Raw genomic sequence first — 13,300 nt, forward strand, 5'->3', positions numbered from 1 at the left:
CTTACAATGATGGAAAAATTACTCCAGAAATTATATAATACTCTCTATGGGTTTTTTTTTATGAAATGAACAGTACTGCAACCATAAAGTAATTTTCTATTGAAGATTAAAACATTAAATAAAATATCTGATTGGTTGTTCCTGTTGCACTGCTACCATTTCATCTGTCTTCTGTTAATGATCACTGATCATATACAGTAAATCTGCTCATGGCCAAGCATTTGAGAACACATTTCAAAGACAAAACTACGCAGTAGTTTCCCATTAATGGAGTTGTGGCAGCAAAATCAAAAGGAAAAGACTGGCTATTCGCTTTTCATTTAATGTTCACAGTACAGAACCTGATATTGTAGGAACAAAACCTACATGGGTTTTACCGCTTCCAGTTTGCCCATACGCAAAACAAGTGGCCATTCCCCTTTCAAATATGGTTTCTACCAGAGGTCTTGCAGTAAACCTGTTGAAAAATAAAGATTATGAAATGTTTACAGATCTTAATATACGTCAATGTTTTCAATACAGAGTTTAAAATTCACCTGTGTGAACAGCAACAAGCAAATACATGGAGCAAAAAAACCTTAGAAATTTAAGTCATTATTTGCATAGTTGGGCTCCTTGGACTCGGGGTTACTGATAACTTGGTATATTATGGGCCCTAAAAGAATAGAAATTGCAAGTATTGGGACACTCAAACTTATCAAAGCTTCACTACTTAGCCAATCACTGACTGAGAATATGTTACATATTTTTCCTGACTCTTCACAATTAGAATGTCTCTTCCAGCTCAGGGACTTGAAGTTAATATTGTCAAAAAGTTACGTTTTTGAGCAAGAAAGGTTTAAAACCAAATCAAGTAATTATTTTGCAGTCTATGTCCTGCTAGAATGATTTCTCTTCACTTCCCTTTTTGAAGACGCAACTGAAGTTAAAGGAAACCTTCCAATCTAAGGGAAGTTCCCATATAGACAGTTGTCACCAGAACATTTGTCCCTATTTTGAGATTTCCCCTCACCTCTTGCTCTCATGACAATTTAGTATTTCCTATTTTATTCTCTCAACAATGATCACCATGACAAATACAGGAGTAAATCCCCCACCAGGGACACAAACCGCAATAACAACTTGGCATAGTGTCTTACTCTTCCTTATTCCATTCAAAATTAAAGAAAATAAATGTTTTCCTTTTACATACACTTAAAAGCAAAACTGTTGCTTTGCTCTACATTGGCATACCACAGGTCCACTTTAGGTAGTGAAGGAAGAATCAAGGTTGACCACCTTGGGACTTCCATATGTCTATCCAAACATGAACCAGAAGAGTCTTAGATAATACATTCTGCACAGTTAAAAAAGACCAGAGTTGTTTGTGACATATATGCCTGAAGCAGACCAGTAACACACAAATGCACGTTTTAATTTAATTCACAAATTTGTGTGCAGACAGAGTGACAACTGAGCTATTGCTGCCACCACTGTGGATGTGATAGTCAATTAATGCAAATCCTGAAAGTAAGGTTAAAGTGCTTATAAACTCTAGACATGAAATATGAAGAATATCCCTCTAAAGTGTATGCTTGTCTCAGTCCAGAGTATTAAGTGTCATTTCTGTCTGCTGCTTTGTTCCTCTATCAGCATAAGTCACTTCTGATGAATTTTCCTGACACCATGAGAAAAATGGTGACAGGGGAAGGCACAGCCTATGATTGACAGCCTCAGCTCTGTTCGTGTGCTATGTGAAGGAGAGGTGTGTCCCTTCCCTCCAATCAGCTCTCAGAGTTCTCTTCAATGTCAGAACATCAGCTCTACACCCACTGAATTTCAGAGCTGAGAGATCCTGTGTAAATTCTGCACTTTGAGTGGATGTACGGGAAAGACAGCTGTAGATAAACAGGTACAACTTATTTAGTATGGTTTGATTCATCTCTATCACCTGAGGCCAGTCACTTCACTGGGTATATGGAAGGATTTGCAACCACTTTAAGACTGACTTAAGCTGGCCATAAACCTGTGAAATTTAGTTTGAAAAATTTCATTTCTGGAACAGTTGCTCGATCTTCCAATGGTTAATGGGATCAAATCCCAGTCATTCATTCTCGTCTGTAGTGATTGAAGGAGCAAAATAAAAATTGTAACTGTGAGAGTAGTTATCTTATAGCAAAAATCGTACATATTTTAACATGCATAAGCTAGGCACAAAAGAAACCTGATAAATACATCTGGAATTCCATTTAAGTAGAAGGTCTCTAAATTTTTGGAGCTTTCAAACAATAATACGTTGACTCAAGGATGGCAAATACTCTGATGAACAAGTTTTCAGAATTTCCACGCAAACTAAATTCTAACCCTACATAAGCAAAATATGCAGGATAACACATGCGTTTCATCAGTGAGTCCTTCTAAACATCTCCTCAATCCTTTCCTTAAAATACCAGCAAAACACAGTCACACTGACAGAAGTTTTACATTTTCTGCTGCTTAACCATACCACTCTTGCCTAGTCCTGCAGCGCCCAAGACAAGTGTCACAGTGGTGAGGTGTTCATATCAGCAGAGTCTTAGAGGACATTTGTGAGCTTGGTTGATTATAACCAATGATTGCTAAGCCTTCACATCTATTTTGGTTACAGTCCCTGTACTATAATCCTTATTTCCTCTTTCAGCATACTACAAAATGTTCACTCACAATACATTAATTCTGCATGATCACAAAAACTGGCAGAGAGTCACTGTCATGACTAGACAGCTTAAGCCATCCATAGATAGATTGAATATCAGTTGGTTCAGCTGCTGGGACAGGCCAATATTCGATCCATCTATGGGAAGCAGATCCACCGATTGGAGCTATAGCTGCTAGCAGTAATCATTGTGTTCTTCTGGCAGGGAAGGCTCCCTGCTGGCAGAACACAATACCACTGCGCGAGGGATTTCCCTGACAGTGTTTGATGGGGGAATCAAGAGATTTTCTTTCCTTTCACCCTTGGTGGAAGGAAAGAAAATTGTATAATCCATGACTTGCTTAAATCTGGTATTTCTGTAAACTGCCAGTGATCAACAGATAAAAACCAGTGTTTCTTGCTCCCAGTCTCTTCATCTTGACTACAGTTGTCAGTAACTAAGGAGACGTGGCAACTGGGGTTTTCATGATCTCATACACAGTTGAGGGCCACCTAAACACAGAAAGTACATGTATTGTACAAGGCAGACATCATATGTATGTTGTGATAGATAATGATCACATGCGCTTGGGGGACACCAATCAATAGTGCACACTCAATATTAAACAAAAATAGGGTTGCTGATCCTATACAAAAAAGGTACAACCTTAACAACGTAATATACAAAATAGCAGGAGTGCTGCCTCAATGCATGTCATGTGACATGGAAAACATGCTTAAATAATGAACACATGACAATAAATAGTGAAATAAAGTCCCAAATGTGAAATCAAGTGAACAAAAAATCCCTTTCACATCCAGAAGGTGATAAGTGCTCTGTGCGCCCCCTCACTCGCCAACTTTAATGGACTCTTATGGTGAAATAAGGCTTTCACGCTTTTGGTGGGGCATAGGAAGTCATGCTGGAGCTTGTAGTCCTCCTGATTAAATTTTGCTCGTCATTCCCAGTGATTCAAATGTAGAGCCGATAAATATGTACATGTAAGGAATGGAGAGAGGCATCTAAAATAGTGTCATTCTGTTTATTAGTAAAAGCAGACACACTGGTATTGCACTCACATGTTTCCAGATACAATAGGCATGAATCTCCAAGTGTACAAAAGTAGGCCGCTAGTATTCCATCATTTCTCTTCATTCTCATCATCTGACCTTTGGGAATAGCGTCCAACCAACTGGGGTGATGTCCACTGTTTGTAGGGATATAGCCGTTTCGGTCCATGGTATAAAATCTATCTCCCTTACTCACAATTTCCAAATCCAAATAATTAACTGATGTTTTGCTACGTGTAGCCGTAAATGAAATACCATATCTGTTCTTATTTATCTCTTTCAAAAATTCCAATAATGTTTCTTTCGTTCCTTCCCACACCACTAAAATATTGTCAATGTATTTTTTGTACATTAACAATTCCTTCCTCTTATGGGAGAAGATTGACTCTGCTTCCCATTTACTCATAAAAATGTTTGCTACAGAGGGTGCATATTTAGCACCCATGGCTACTCCTTTTGTCTGTGCATAAAAATGTCCCTCATGCCAAAAATCCATGAATTAAAAAACAAATTAGAAACAGCAGCCGACACTAAGGAATACAAGGAGAGGACGGTACATATACAGGAATATGTTTCAAAAATAGATAAGGACAGAAGAAAAAAAAACTAGGAAATAATTGAGAGACATAAAAGATTACAAACAAGGTATTGTTTACAAGTGGCAAGAGGGTACTGTGGAAGAGGTACATTCCAGGGATGTGTCCATGGATAGGGAGACGACCCCTTATGCCAATAATTCTAAGCAAAAAACCCCTACTAAGAGGTCATACCATAAAAGGAAATCCCACCATGGAGTATGAGATAAGGACCAAGGGAATGCCCAATGTACACCTGGGACTAATTCTGTGAGATGGTATGTTAATGTCCAAAACAGGACCAGGGATGAAGACGGACGTGCAGCACTAGAGCTCCGCTCATCCCCAGCCCTATTGACTCGCCTGCAACGCATTCACAGCATCCACTTACCCCCAGGTGAGCCACATAAGCCATGCACCCAGGCCGGCACTTAGGGGGAAGAATAATGGGGAAGATCGGGCACTGGAAGCCCCCTTCCCCGCCGCCACAAGACCCGCGGCCCTCTCCTCTCCAGCGGTTCCTCGCTAGGCCACAATCCCCGGCCTTGAGTACTGCCGTAAGCTTGAGGACGAGCTCCGAACCCCTAGCGGCGGCGGGAGGTACTACAGCTCCTTTCCTAATTGAGCAGCCAGCATCCCCAGCCTCTACACATCCCCAGATGGAAGATCCCGAGCCCCTGACACTGGTAGGGGGGGCACTAGAACACCCTTCTTTGGGACATCATCCCTCTGTTCCTGTTACTCCACGTGTCACCTTCTCTCACAGTATCTGCGCTAGATGATAAATTACAAGTATTTCTACACAATATTACCGCCTCTATATCCGCAGAAGTCGGCAAACTGGCTTTGGATCTTAGAGGGGAAATAGCCCAGATCGGCGGCCATGCGGATCAATTGGAGAATACATTTGATGAATTGGTGCAATGCGTCCATGTCTTAGAAGAAGACAACGTGTATCTGAAACATACCCTGTCCCAAATCCAGCTCCAGCAAGATTTGGAAAATAGGGAAGGCAGGCAGAACATCCATATTCGCGGTATGTCTCAATCTATTGCCGACTCAACTCTATCGACATCTATTATCCTTCTTCACCGCAATCGCCCCCATGGTTCCAGAAACAGATTAGCACCAAGACAGGGCCCATCGATCACTAGGCGCTAGACCTGCTAACGGCACCAGACCACACGATGTCATAGTCCGCTTTCATTTTTTTGAAAGCAAAGAAGCCTTGTTATCCTCAGTACGCAATAAGCCTTCTTTGGAATTTAAAGGGGACAGGCTCCAGCTCTTTTGTGATCTCTCTCCGATTACCCTGGCCAAACAGCGGGCACTGAAACCAATCACCACACATCTTCAACGCCGTGCCCCCTATCGCTGGGTTTTTCCCTTCAAGCTGGTCGTCTCTAAAGAGAATTCCCAAGTTATTCTACGTGACCTTCATGAGGCGGACTCTTTTCTGAAGCAATTGGGACTCCCTCCTTTATCGGAAGATGCTTCCTCATTGCCACCTACTCCATCTCGCCCTTCCATTACCCCCAGCAAAATTTGGACACCAGTCCATGGGGGCCGGAAGCATCTCTCTCATACCCCACAACATCCTCATCCTCCTCACTCCAGCGACGAGCCTACCTGATGTTCCTTTACAGTGTTCTCCTGTGGATACTCCGGGGGTGACTCTTACCCTCCTCCCCCACCCTTTTTTTTTTCTTTCCAGTGATGAGCCCACTTGATGTTCTTTTAAGGTGCTCTCCTGCAGATACTCTGGGGGTGACTCCCGCCCCTTTTTGTTTTTTTTTGTTGGCCGAGCCCTTGTTGGGTGCTTTCATCTTTCTTGTTTTATTGGCCGGCTTTGACTGTTATGTGTCGGTTGTCGTGCTGCCCCTGATCCCGTCTAGCCACTGGCCTAGAAGAATTGGGTATAGATATTGTTCCCAAGTATATATCCCTATGGATATCTATGTTTTTTGATGTAATGTTTATGGTTTATCTGTCAATGTTATTCGTTTTCTGTTTTGTTCCATCGATGGTATCTCATTTACCCTTTCTGCTGGTACATATGCTATAGCCATTATTATTTTATGATGGCCTTATGGCTTTCATCATATAATGTTAAAGGCATTAACTCCATTCAGAAACGGTGGATGGCTTTGAAGGATTTCGATCCTCAGGAGCAGACGTTATTTTGTCCAGGAGACCCATTTTAAATCAACTGGCTCCTTTCGTTGTGCCTCAAGGTTTTTTTCCCAATCCTACTCGAGCTTTGATCCCTCTGGAAAGGCTGGCGTGGCAATTCTGATTCGGACACATTGCTCCCTTCGGGTCATTTCCTCCAGGGTCGACCATCACGGTCGTTTCATTATTTTAGAATGCACGCTTGGTGACACCCCCCCTTACCCTGTTGAATCTATATGCCCCGAATTCAGGTCAGTTGAAGTTTCTTACACAAATATTAGCCAAATTAGGTTCCCTCTCTACTCCACATGAGTATAGGGGGTGACTGTAATTTAATTCTCTCACCACACAAAGACAGGAAGGTTCTCTTCGAGTCCACTCCTCCAAAGCGGCAATGCTCCTCTTCAAAATCCTTTCGCAAATTGATCAGGGAGCATCGTCTCTTTGACGCCTGGCGGATTAGACACCCTCTTCATAAACAATTTACTTTCTACTCCACTCCTCATCATAGTTATTTTCATCTGGATCACTTTTTCATCTCAGCTCCTCTGCTGCCTCTCCTGGTTTCCTCTGACATCAATCCTATGACCATGCCTCTTTAACCTTAAATCTTTTTTTCCCTAACGTTATGCCAAAGGCATGCTATTGGCACCTCAATGAGACCTTTTTAACCATGGACCATCTCCGAGATAAGCTCTTGCAGGGACTTGACAAGTATTTTCGCCACAATGTCAGCTCCATACCATCTACCTCGACCATGTGGGAAGCCCACAAGGCGGTATTTCGGGGTTTTTGTATCTCCATGGGTTCTCGTCTGAAAAAATCCTCGGAGAGTGCCAGGATTTCTCTAGTTTGTCAATTATCCCTAGCTGAACGTAGACTTCTCACAAAAACTGTCTATTTCTGGGCTGCACAAAGTGACCTCTCTTCGTGATCGAATCAAGGCCCTTGATGCCTGCAAGTCCACACAATCTCTTCTCTGGGTCAAACAGAAATTATACCAATTCTCCAACAAACCGCACTGTATGCTCGTTAATCGACTCAAAGCACAATCCCCCTCTACGATGCCAGACCATCTTATCCAACCGAATGGAGACCCTACCTATGATCCCCATGTAATGGTCTCCCTTTGTGGCTCATATTATGAGTCCCTCTACAACTGTGACACCAGACCTTAATCCCCTCCCTCACAAAGAGATCCTTTGATAGGTTTTTTTAATCCTCTACGGTTACCGAAGCTATCGCCTTCTGACATCTCGGCCCTTAATGCTATTTCATCTGAAGAACTATTTGATACAGTTAACCATCTCCCCTCACACAATACTCCGGGACCAGATGGGCTGCCCTACTCCTATTACAAAACCTTCATTGGTATCCTGACTCATCTTCTATCAAGATTTTTTCAAAGGAGTTATTCCCCTGGCTGACTTCTCCCATGCATATATTTCTGTAATTCCCAAACCTGACAAGGATCATTCTATCTTGGATAATTACTGTCCTATTGCTCTACTAAACTCTGATTATAAGATCTTTACTAAGATCCTAAGGCTGTCCAGGCTCATCTCCAAGCTCATACACAGAGACCAAGTGGGCTTTGTTCCTGCCAGACATGCGGCGGATAACAGCAGGAGATCTATTGACCTGGTTGACTTGGTTAACCGGTCCTCTACCCCTACCATTTTATTGAGCTTAGATGCTCAAAAAGCTTTTGACCGCCTTAGCTGGCCTTATATGTTTATGATAATTTATACAAAGTGGTGTAGCGCTAAGAAACCAGAAACCAGAATACATATATGTGACAATGGGTGCTCAAAAACACACAGGGTCTGAAAGACCTATTAAGTGACCTGTAAATGTAGTGAACCCAATCCCATTAAGGGATACAAAGCAAGTGACCCTTAGTACCCACAGCTGGGACTCAAAACTAAAAGTAAGTGAATCCCTGTGGAGGGATAAAGATAGACCAAGTGCTCAAAATGACATTGACCATATAAACAGCGATGGTGTAACACAGTCCAACAAATGTGAACACAACAGCGGTGCTCCAATCTTCTCGGTCATGCAAAACGCACACTGCGAATGCACAACACACCGGTTGGTGCTCCCAAGAATAGCTGCAATAGCCTCTCACCTCCACTCAGCGACCCCAAGGGGCCACAGAGCCTTGCGGATCCCTCCTGGATCCTTCCTGAATGAGTACTCCTGTTGGTCCGATACCTGGGATGCAAAGGACCCTCTGATGTACCTTGTCTTCACAGGGAAACCCCTCTGGGTCAATGGGTAGGCAGGCAGATGGATACTTTCAAATGCTTACTTCAATGGCCCATATTTTTGTTGTGCTGCAATCTTCACTTTTCCTTCTGTATGGCCAAAATGACCAGTCCTGATCTCTACTTCTGCCTTCTTGGTGAGGATCTTCTCCAAGACCGCTGCACAGCATTGATATTGGCTACTTCCTAGCCATTAGCCATTGACCTCAGATTGCTCCCCACTGTCCAATATCCTCTTTAACGCCAACCTTCCAGATAGTCTGTCCATATCCCAGATGCTCCCTTGGGTCGCAGCCAATCTCTTCCAACTACGCCACTTGGTACACCCTGTAATTCGGAAACTGCAACCATTGTCATACCTCCAGAAAAGGGACTTACCTTAACAGGGACTTAACAAGAATGATTATATAATGGATCTAAACCGAACTAAAACTGATTGGTTCAGGATAAAGAGACCTATGAAAGATTGGTAGGAAACAAACTAAAGGCTAAATTAAAGAAATTAGTCAAACAGGCACAGGAGGAGGGTATTTTGAACAAGAAAGATGCCAAATAGATTGTTCCCAAAACACCCAACAAAAAACACCTATCATACACCAAGTGCCCAAAATCCATAAAAGTATTAAGAATCCACCAGGGAGACCTATAATTAATTGCCACTCTTCTCTAGGGTAGGGGAGTATTTGGACCATTTTTTGCAGCCCATAGCACAAAACTACCCATCATACCTTAAAGATAGTAAAGATTTAATCAATCTGTTAAGGAACAAAAAATGAATGACCACTGTATACTAGATAGCATAGATGTCAACTCATTGTACACTAACATCAAACAAAAGGATGCTCTGACTGCTATACCCTCTTCTTGCCACTTGCAAACAATACCTTGTTTGTAATCTTTTATGTCTCTCAAGTATTTCCTAGTTTTTTTCTTCTGTACGTCCTTATCTATTTTGGAAACACATTCCTGCATATGCATCTCCTTGCATTCCTTAGTGTAGGCTGCTGTTTCTAATTTGTTTTTTAATTCACGGATCTTTGGCCATGAAGGGCAACTATTTTTAGCATGAGGGACATTTTTATTCACAGACAAAAGGAATAGCCATGGGTGATAAATATGCACCCACTATAGCAAACATTTTGAGAAAATGGGTCCATCTCCCATAATAGGAAGGAATTGCTAATGTACAAAAGATACATTGACGATATTTTAGTGGTGTGGGAAGGAACAGAAGAAACATTATTGGAATTTTTGAAAGAGATAAATAAGAACAGATATGGTATTTCATTTACGGCTACACATATCAAAACATCAGTTAACCGCATGCCGCCCAGCCACTGTACATATACGGTGGCAGGGCGGCACTCACAGGCAAAACCACGTTTTAAGACGTGTGTTTTGTAAATAGGGGGCGCGCGCGAGGCGCACCGCCGCCCTATTTGTCCCGCGGATCACCGCCGCAGATGTCAGTCGCCGGGTCACAGCCGCTCCTTAGCGGCTGTGTCCCGGCGATCGGTGGCAAACAGTGACAGAGAGCACAGCTGCAGTAGCTGTGCTGTCTGTCACTTCCCTGACAGCTCGAGGATGAGCTGATCGAGAAAGAACAGTTTTTCTTTCTCGATCAGCCTTGTCCCACCCAGCACACACCCCCGCCCCCTAGTAAAACACTCTCCTCACTCCTATAACCCTTCCCTGCTAAATAAAGTTAACCCCTTCCTCCCCATTGCCATTAGTACAGTGTCAGTTTTTTTTTTTTTTGCACTGATCACTGTATTAGTGTTTTTGGGGATGTCAGTGACCCCAAGTCAGTACCCCCCAATGTCAAAATGTCCACCGCAGTCCCGCCATAAGTCGCTGGTCGCTGCCATAAGTCCCTGATCGCCGCCATAAGTCCCTGATCGTCGCCATTATCAGTATAAAAAAAACCCTAAAAATCCCAGTATCTTTCCCGCCATTTGTAAACGCTATAACTTTCACGTAAACCAATTAATTTACACGTATTGGGTTTTTTTTTTAGCAAAGACTAAATTTGATTTTTGCATTTTTTTTTTTACTGGACATGTTTTATAGCAAAAAGTCCAAAATATTGTTTTTTTTTCCTCAAAATTGTCAGCCTTTTTTTTTTAAAATAAAAAAAAATAAAAACCGCACAGGCGATTAAATACCACCGAAAGAAAGAACAATTTGTGGGAAAAAAAAGGATGTAAATTTCATTTATGTACCATATTGCATGACCGCACAATTGTCCGTTAACCTCCTTGGCGGTGTTCCCGAGTGTAGCTCGGGGTAGAATTTCTATACCAAGAACGGTAACCCCGAGCTACACTCGGGCTTACCATGCAGCGTTCTCTGGGGGTCCCTGCAGCACTTACCTTGTCCTTCGCTCCCACGATGTGTCCCCTGCAGCGTCCCCGTCCATCTCCTCCGGCGGATGCCGGCATCTGACTTCCGTGTTCCGGTCCCCGTGACGTCGGAACGTTCGGGCGGCGGAACCGGCGGGAAATTTGAAATTTTTAAAAAATGACATTTTTGCTGTCATTGCTTTTTCACTGCATTTCACATACATTTTGTCCCCACTGCTTTGTCCAGCGCCCTGCCTGCATTTTGACTGTTCTTTCTGCCTGGAAACGTAGAAAAGTCCATGGCGGCCAAAAAGCGTCCCTTTACATCAAAAGCGGTTTTAGAACAGCGATAGTAAATCAGAACCACTTGCAGAATTGAGTGATAATGATTTGTGGGGAAATTCGTCATCAGACACTGAAAACGATTTTGCGACTTTGCTCAGCGATGTGCGAATTTGCCTCTGTATTTCAAATTTCAGTGTTTTTGGTTTGATTACATTATTGAATTAAATTTATTATTATTATATTATTATTTTTTATGATTATTTATTAAATTATAATTTATGATTTCGTGTTTCAAGTTTTATCATATCCGGGAATGTTTAATAGACTCTTTTTCGGATAGATTTCAGTGAGTTATTCCTAAAAATTACAGCCTACAATTAAAAACTACATATTTCCATGCAAAAAAATGGTACCGCTTTCAGCACAAAATTCCTGACATGATCATACCGCCAGGGAGGTTAAACTAGCGCAGCGCTGTATAGCAGAAAAATGGCGTAAATTGCAGTATTTATACCATAGTTTGTAGACGCTATAACTTCCACAAAAAGCAATCAATATACACTTATTGGGATTTTTTTTTACTAAAAACATGGAGCAGAATACATTTTGGCCTAAATTTATAACCAACTTTGAGTTTACGATATATTTTTTATAGCTGAAAATAAAAAATATTGTTTTTCTTCAAAATTTTTGGCCTTTTTTTGTTTATAGCGTGAAAAATAAAAAGCGCACAGATGATCAAATACCACCGAAAGAAAGCTCTATTTGTGTGAAAAAAAGGACGTAAATTTCGTTTGGGTGCAGCATTGCATGACCGCGCAATTATCAGTTGAATTAGTGCAGCGCCAAGTAGCAAAAAGAGGCCTGGTCATTAAGGGGGGTAAATCCTCAGGAGCTCAAGTGGTTAATTATTTGTATTTGGAAATTGTGAGATAAATTTTATACCCATACTTTCTTTAAAGCCAAGGACCAAAACGGCCATATCCCTACAAATAGTGGACATTACCCCAGTTGGTTGGGTGCTATTCCCAAAGGTCAGAAGATGAGAATCAAGAGAAATTGTTATCTAGCAGCAGACTTTGAGATGCAGGTAGATATTTTAATCGATACATTTAGATAAAGGGTACAAAAAAATCTGAGCTTTAAAAAAATTAAGGAAGGGGTCAAAAAGATGGATAGAGGAGAACTATTAAAAACTTCCAAGAAACAAAACATAGATTATAGCATGACCTTCTGTACTATGTATAACAGACAGTATAAACAAATTTAAAGGGCATTAAATAAGCACTGGCCTATTTTGATAAAGGACCATATATTAGCTAAGGTTCTCCCTAAATGCCCACAGGTTGTTTATAACCCACATTGAGAGATATCATAGTGAAGTGTCCCCAATCCACCTACGAAAAGGATCACCTTTTCGGACCAAAAGGTTTTCTACAAATGTGGCAAATGTGTTATATGTAGAACCTGCAAGCAGGGCCATAGAAAGATCACCCATTTTCAATCCAATATCTCAGGTAGGAGATATGAAAAAGTTTATTCCATGCACAACGCATGTTACTTATCTCCTTGAATGTAGCTGCGGACTACAATATGTTGGTAGAACCACTAGGGAATTCGGGGTCAGACTCAGAGAACATGTTAGCAATATCAAAAAGGGCTCTCTCTATCAAAGCCTATCCAATCATTTTAGAACACTCCAAAAAAAGGATCCTACGTCAATTAAATTTTGTGACATAGATAGGGTTGAGAAACATTGGCGTGGGACCAACATGAGGCAAGCCATCTCGAGAAATGAATTCCAGTGGATTTACCATTTGAACGCTTTAGATCCTAGGGGCTTCGACATGGATGTCAATTGTTTTATTACTAATTTTTAGTTTCATCTAGCTTAATATATTTTATATTATGGTCTACATTCAGTGTTTATAT

At 41.5% G+C, this 13,300-nt stretch overlaps 1 protein-coding gene across 4 annotated transcripts in view; it reads right to left on the reverse strand.

Moving 5' to 3' along the window:
- The window catches only part of KIF2A (kinesin family member 2A), a 121,811-nt gene that overhangs the window by 38,466 nt on the left and 70,045 nt on the right, over nucleotides 1–13,300 (reverse strand). For all 4 annotated transcript variants that reach the window (XM_089688045.1, XM_089688044.1, XM_089688047.1 and 1 more), the window contains exon 10: nucleotides 367–457. In XM_089688045.1, the coding sequence (XP_089544171.1) occupies nucleotides 367–457 (91 nt within the window). The remainder of the gene's footprint in view (nucleotides 1–366; nucleotides 458–13,300) is intronic.

This window comes from Staurois parvus, unplaced genomic scaffold, assembly GCF_062004578.1.
Source record: "Staurois parvus isolate SC_StPar_1 unplaced genomic scaffold, SC_StPar_1.0 ptg000445l, whole genome shotgun sequence".
Classification (NCBI taxonomy): domain Eukaryota; kingdom Metazoa; phylum Chordata; class Amphibia; order Anura; family Ranidae; genus Staurois; species Staurois parvus.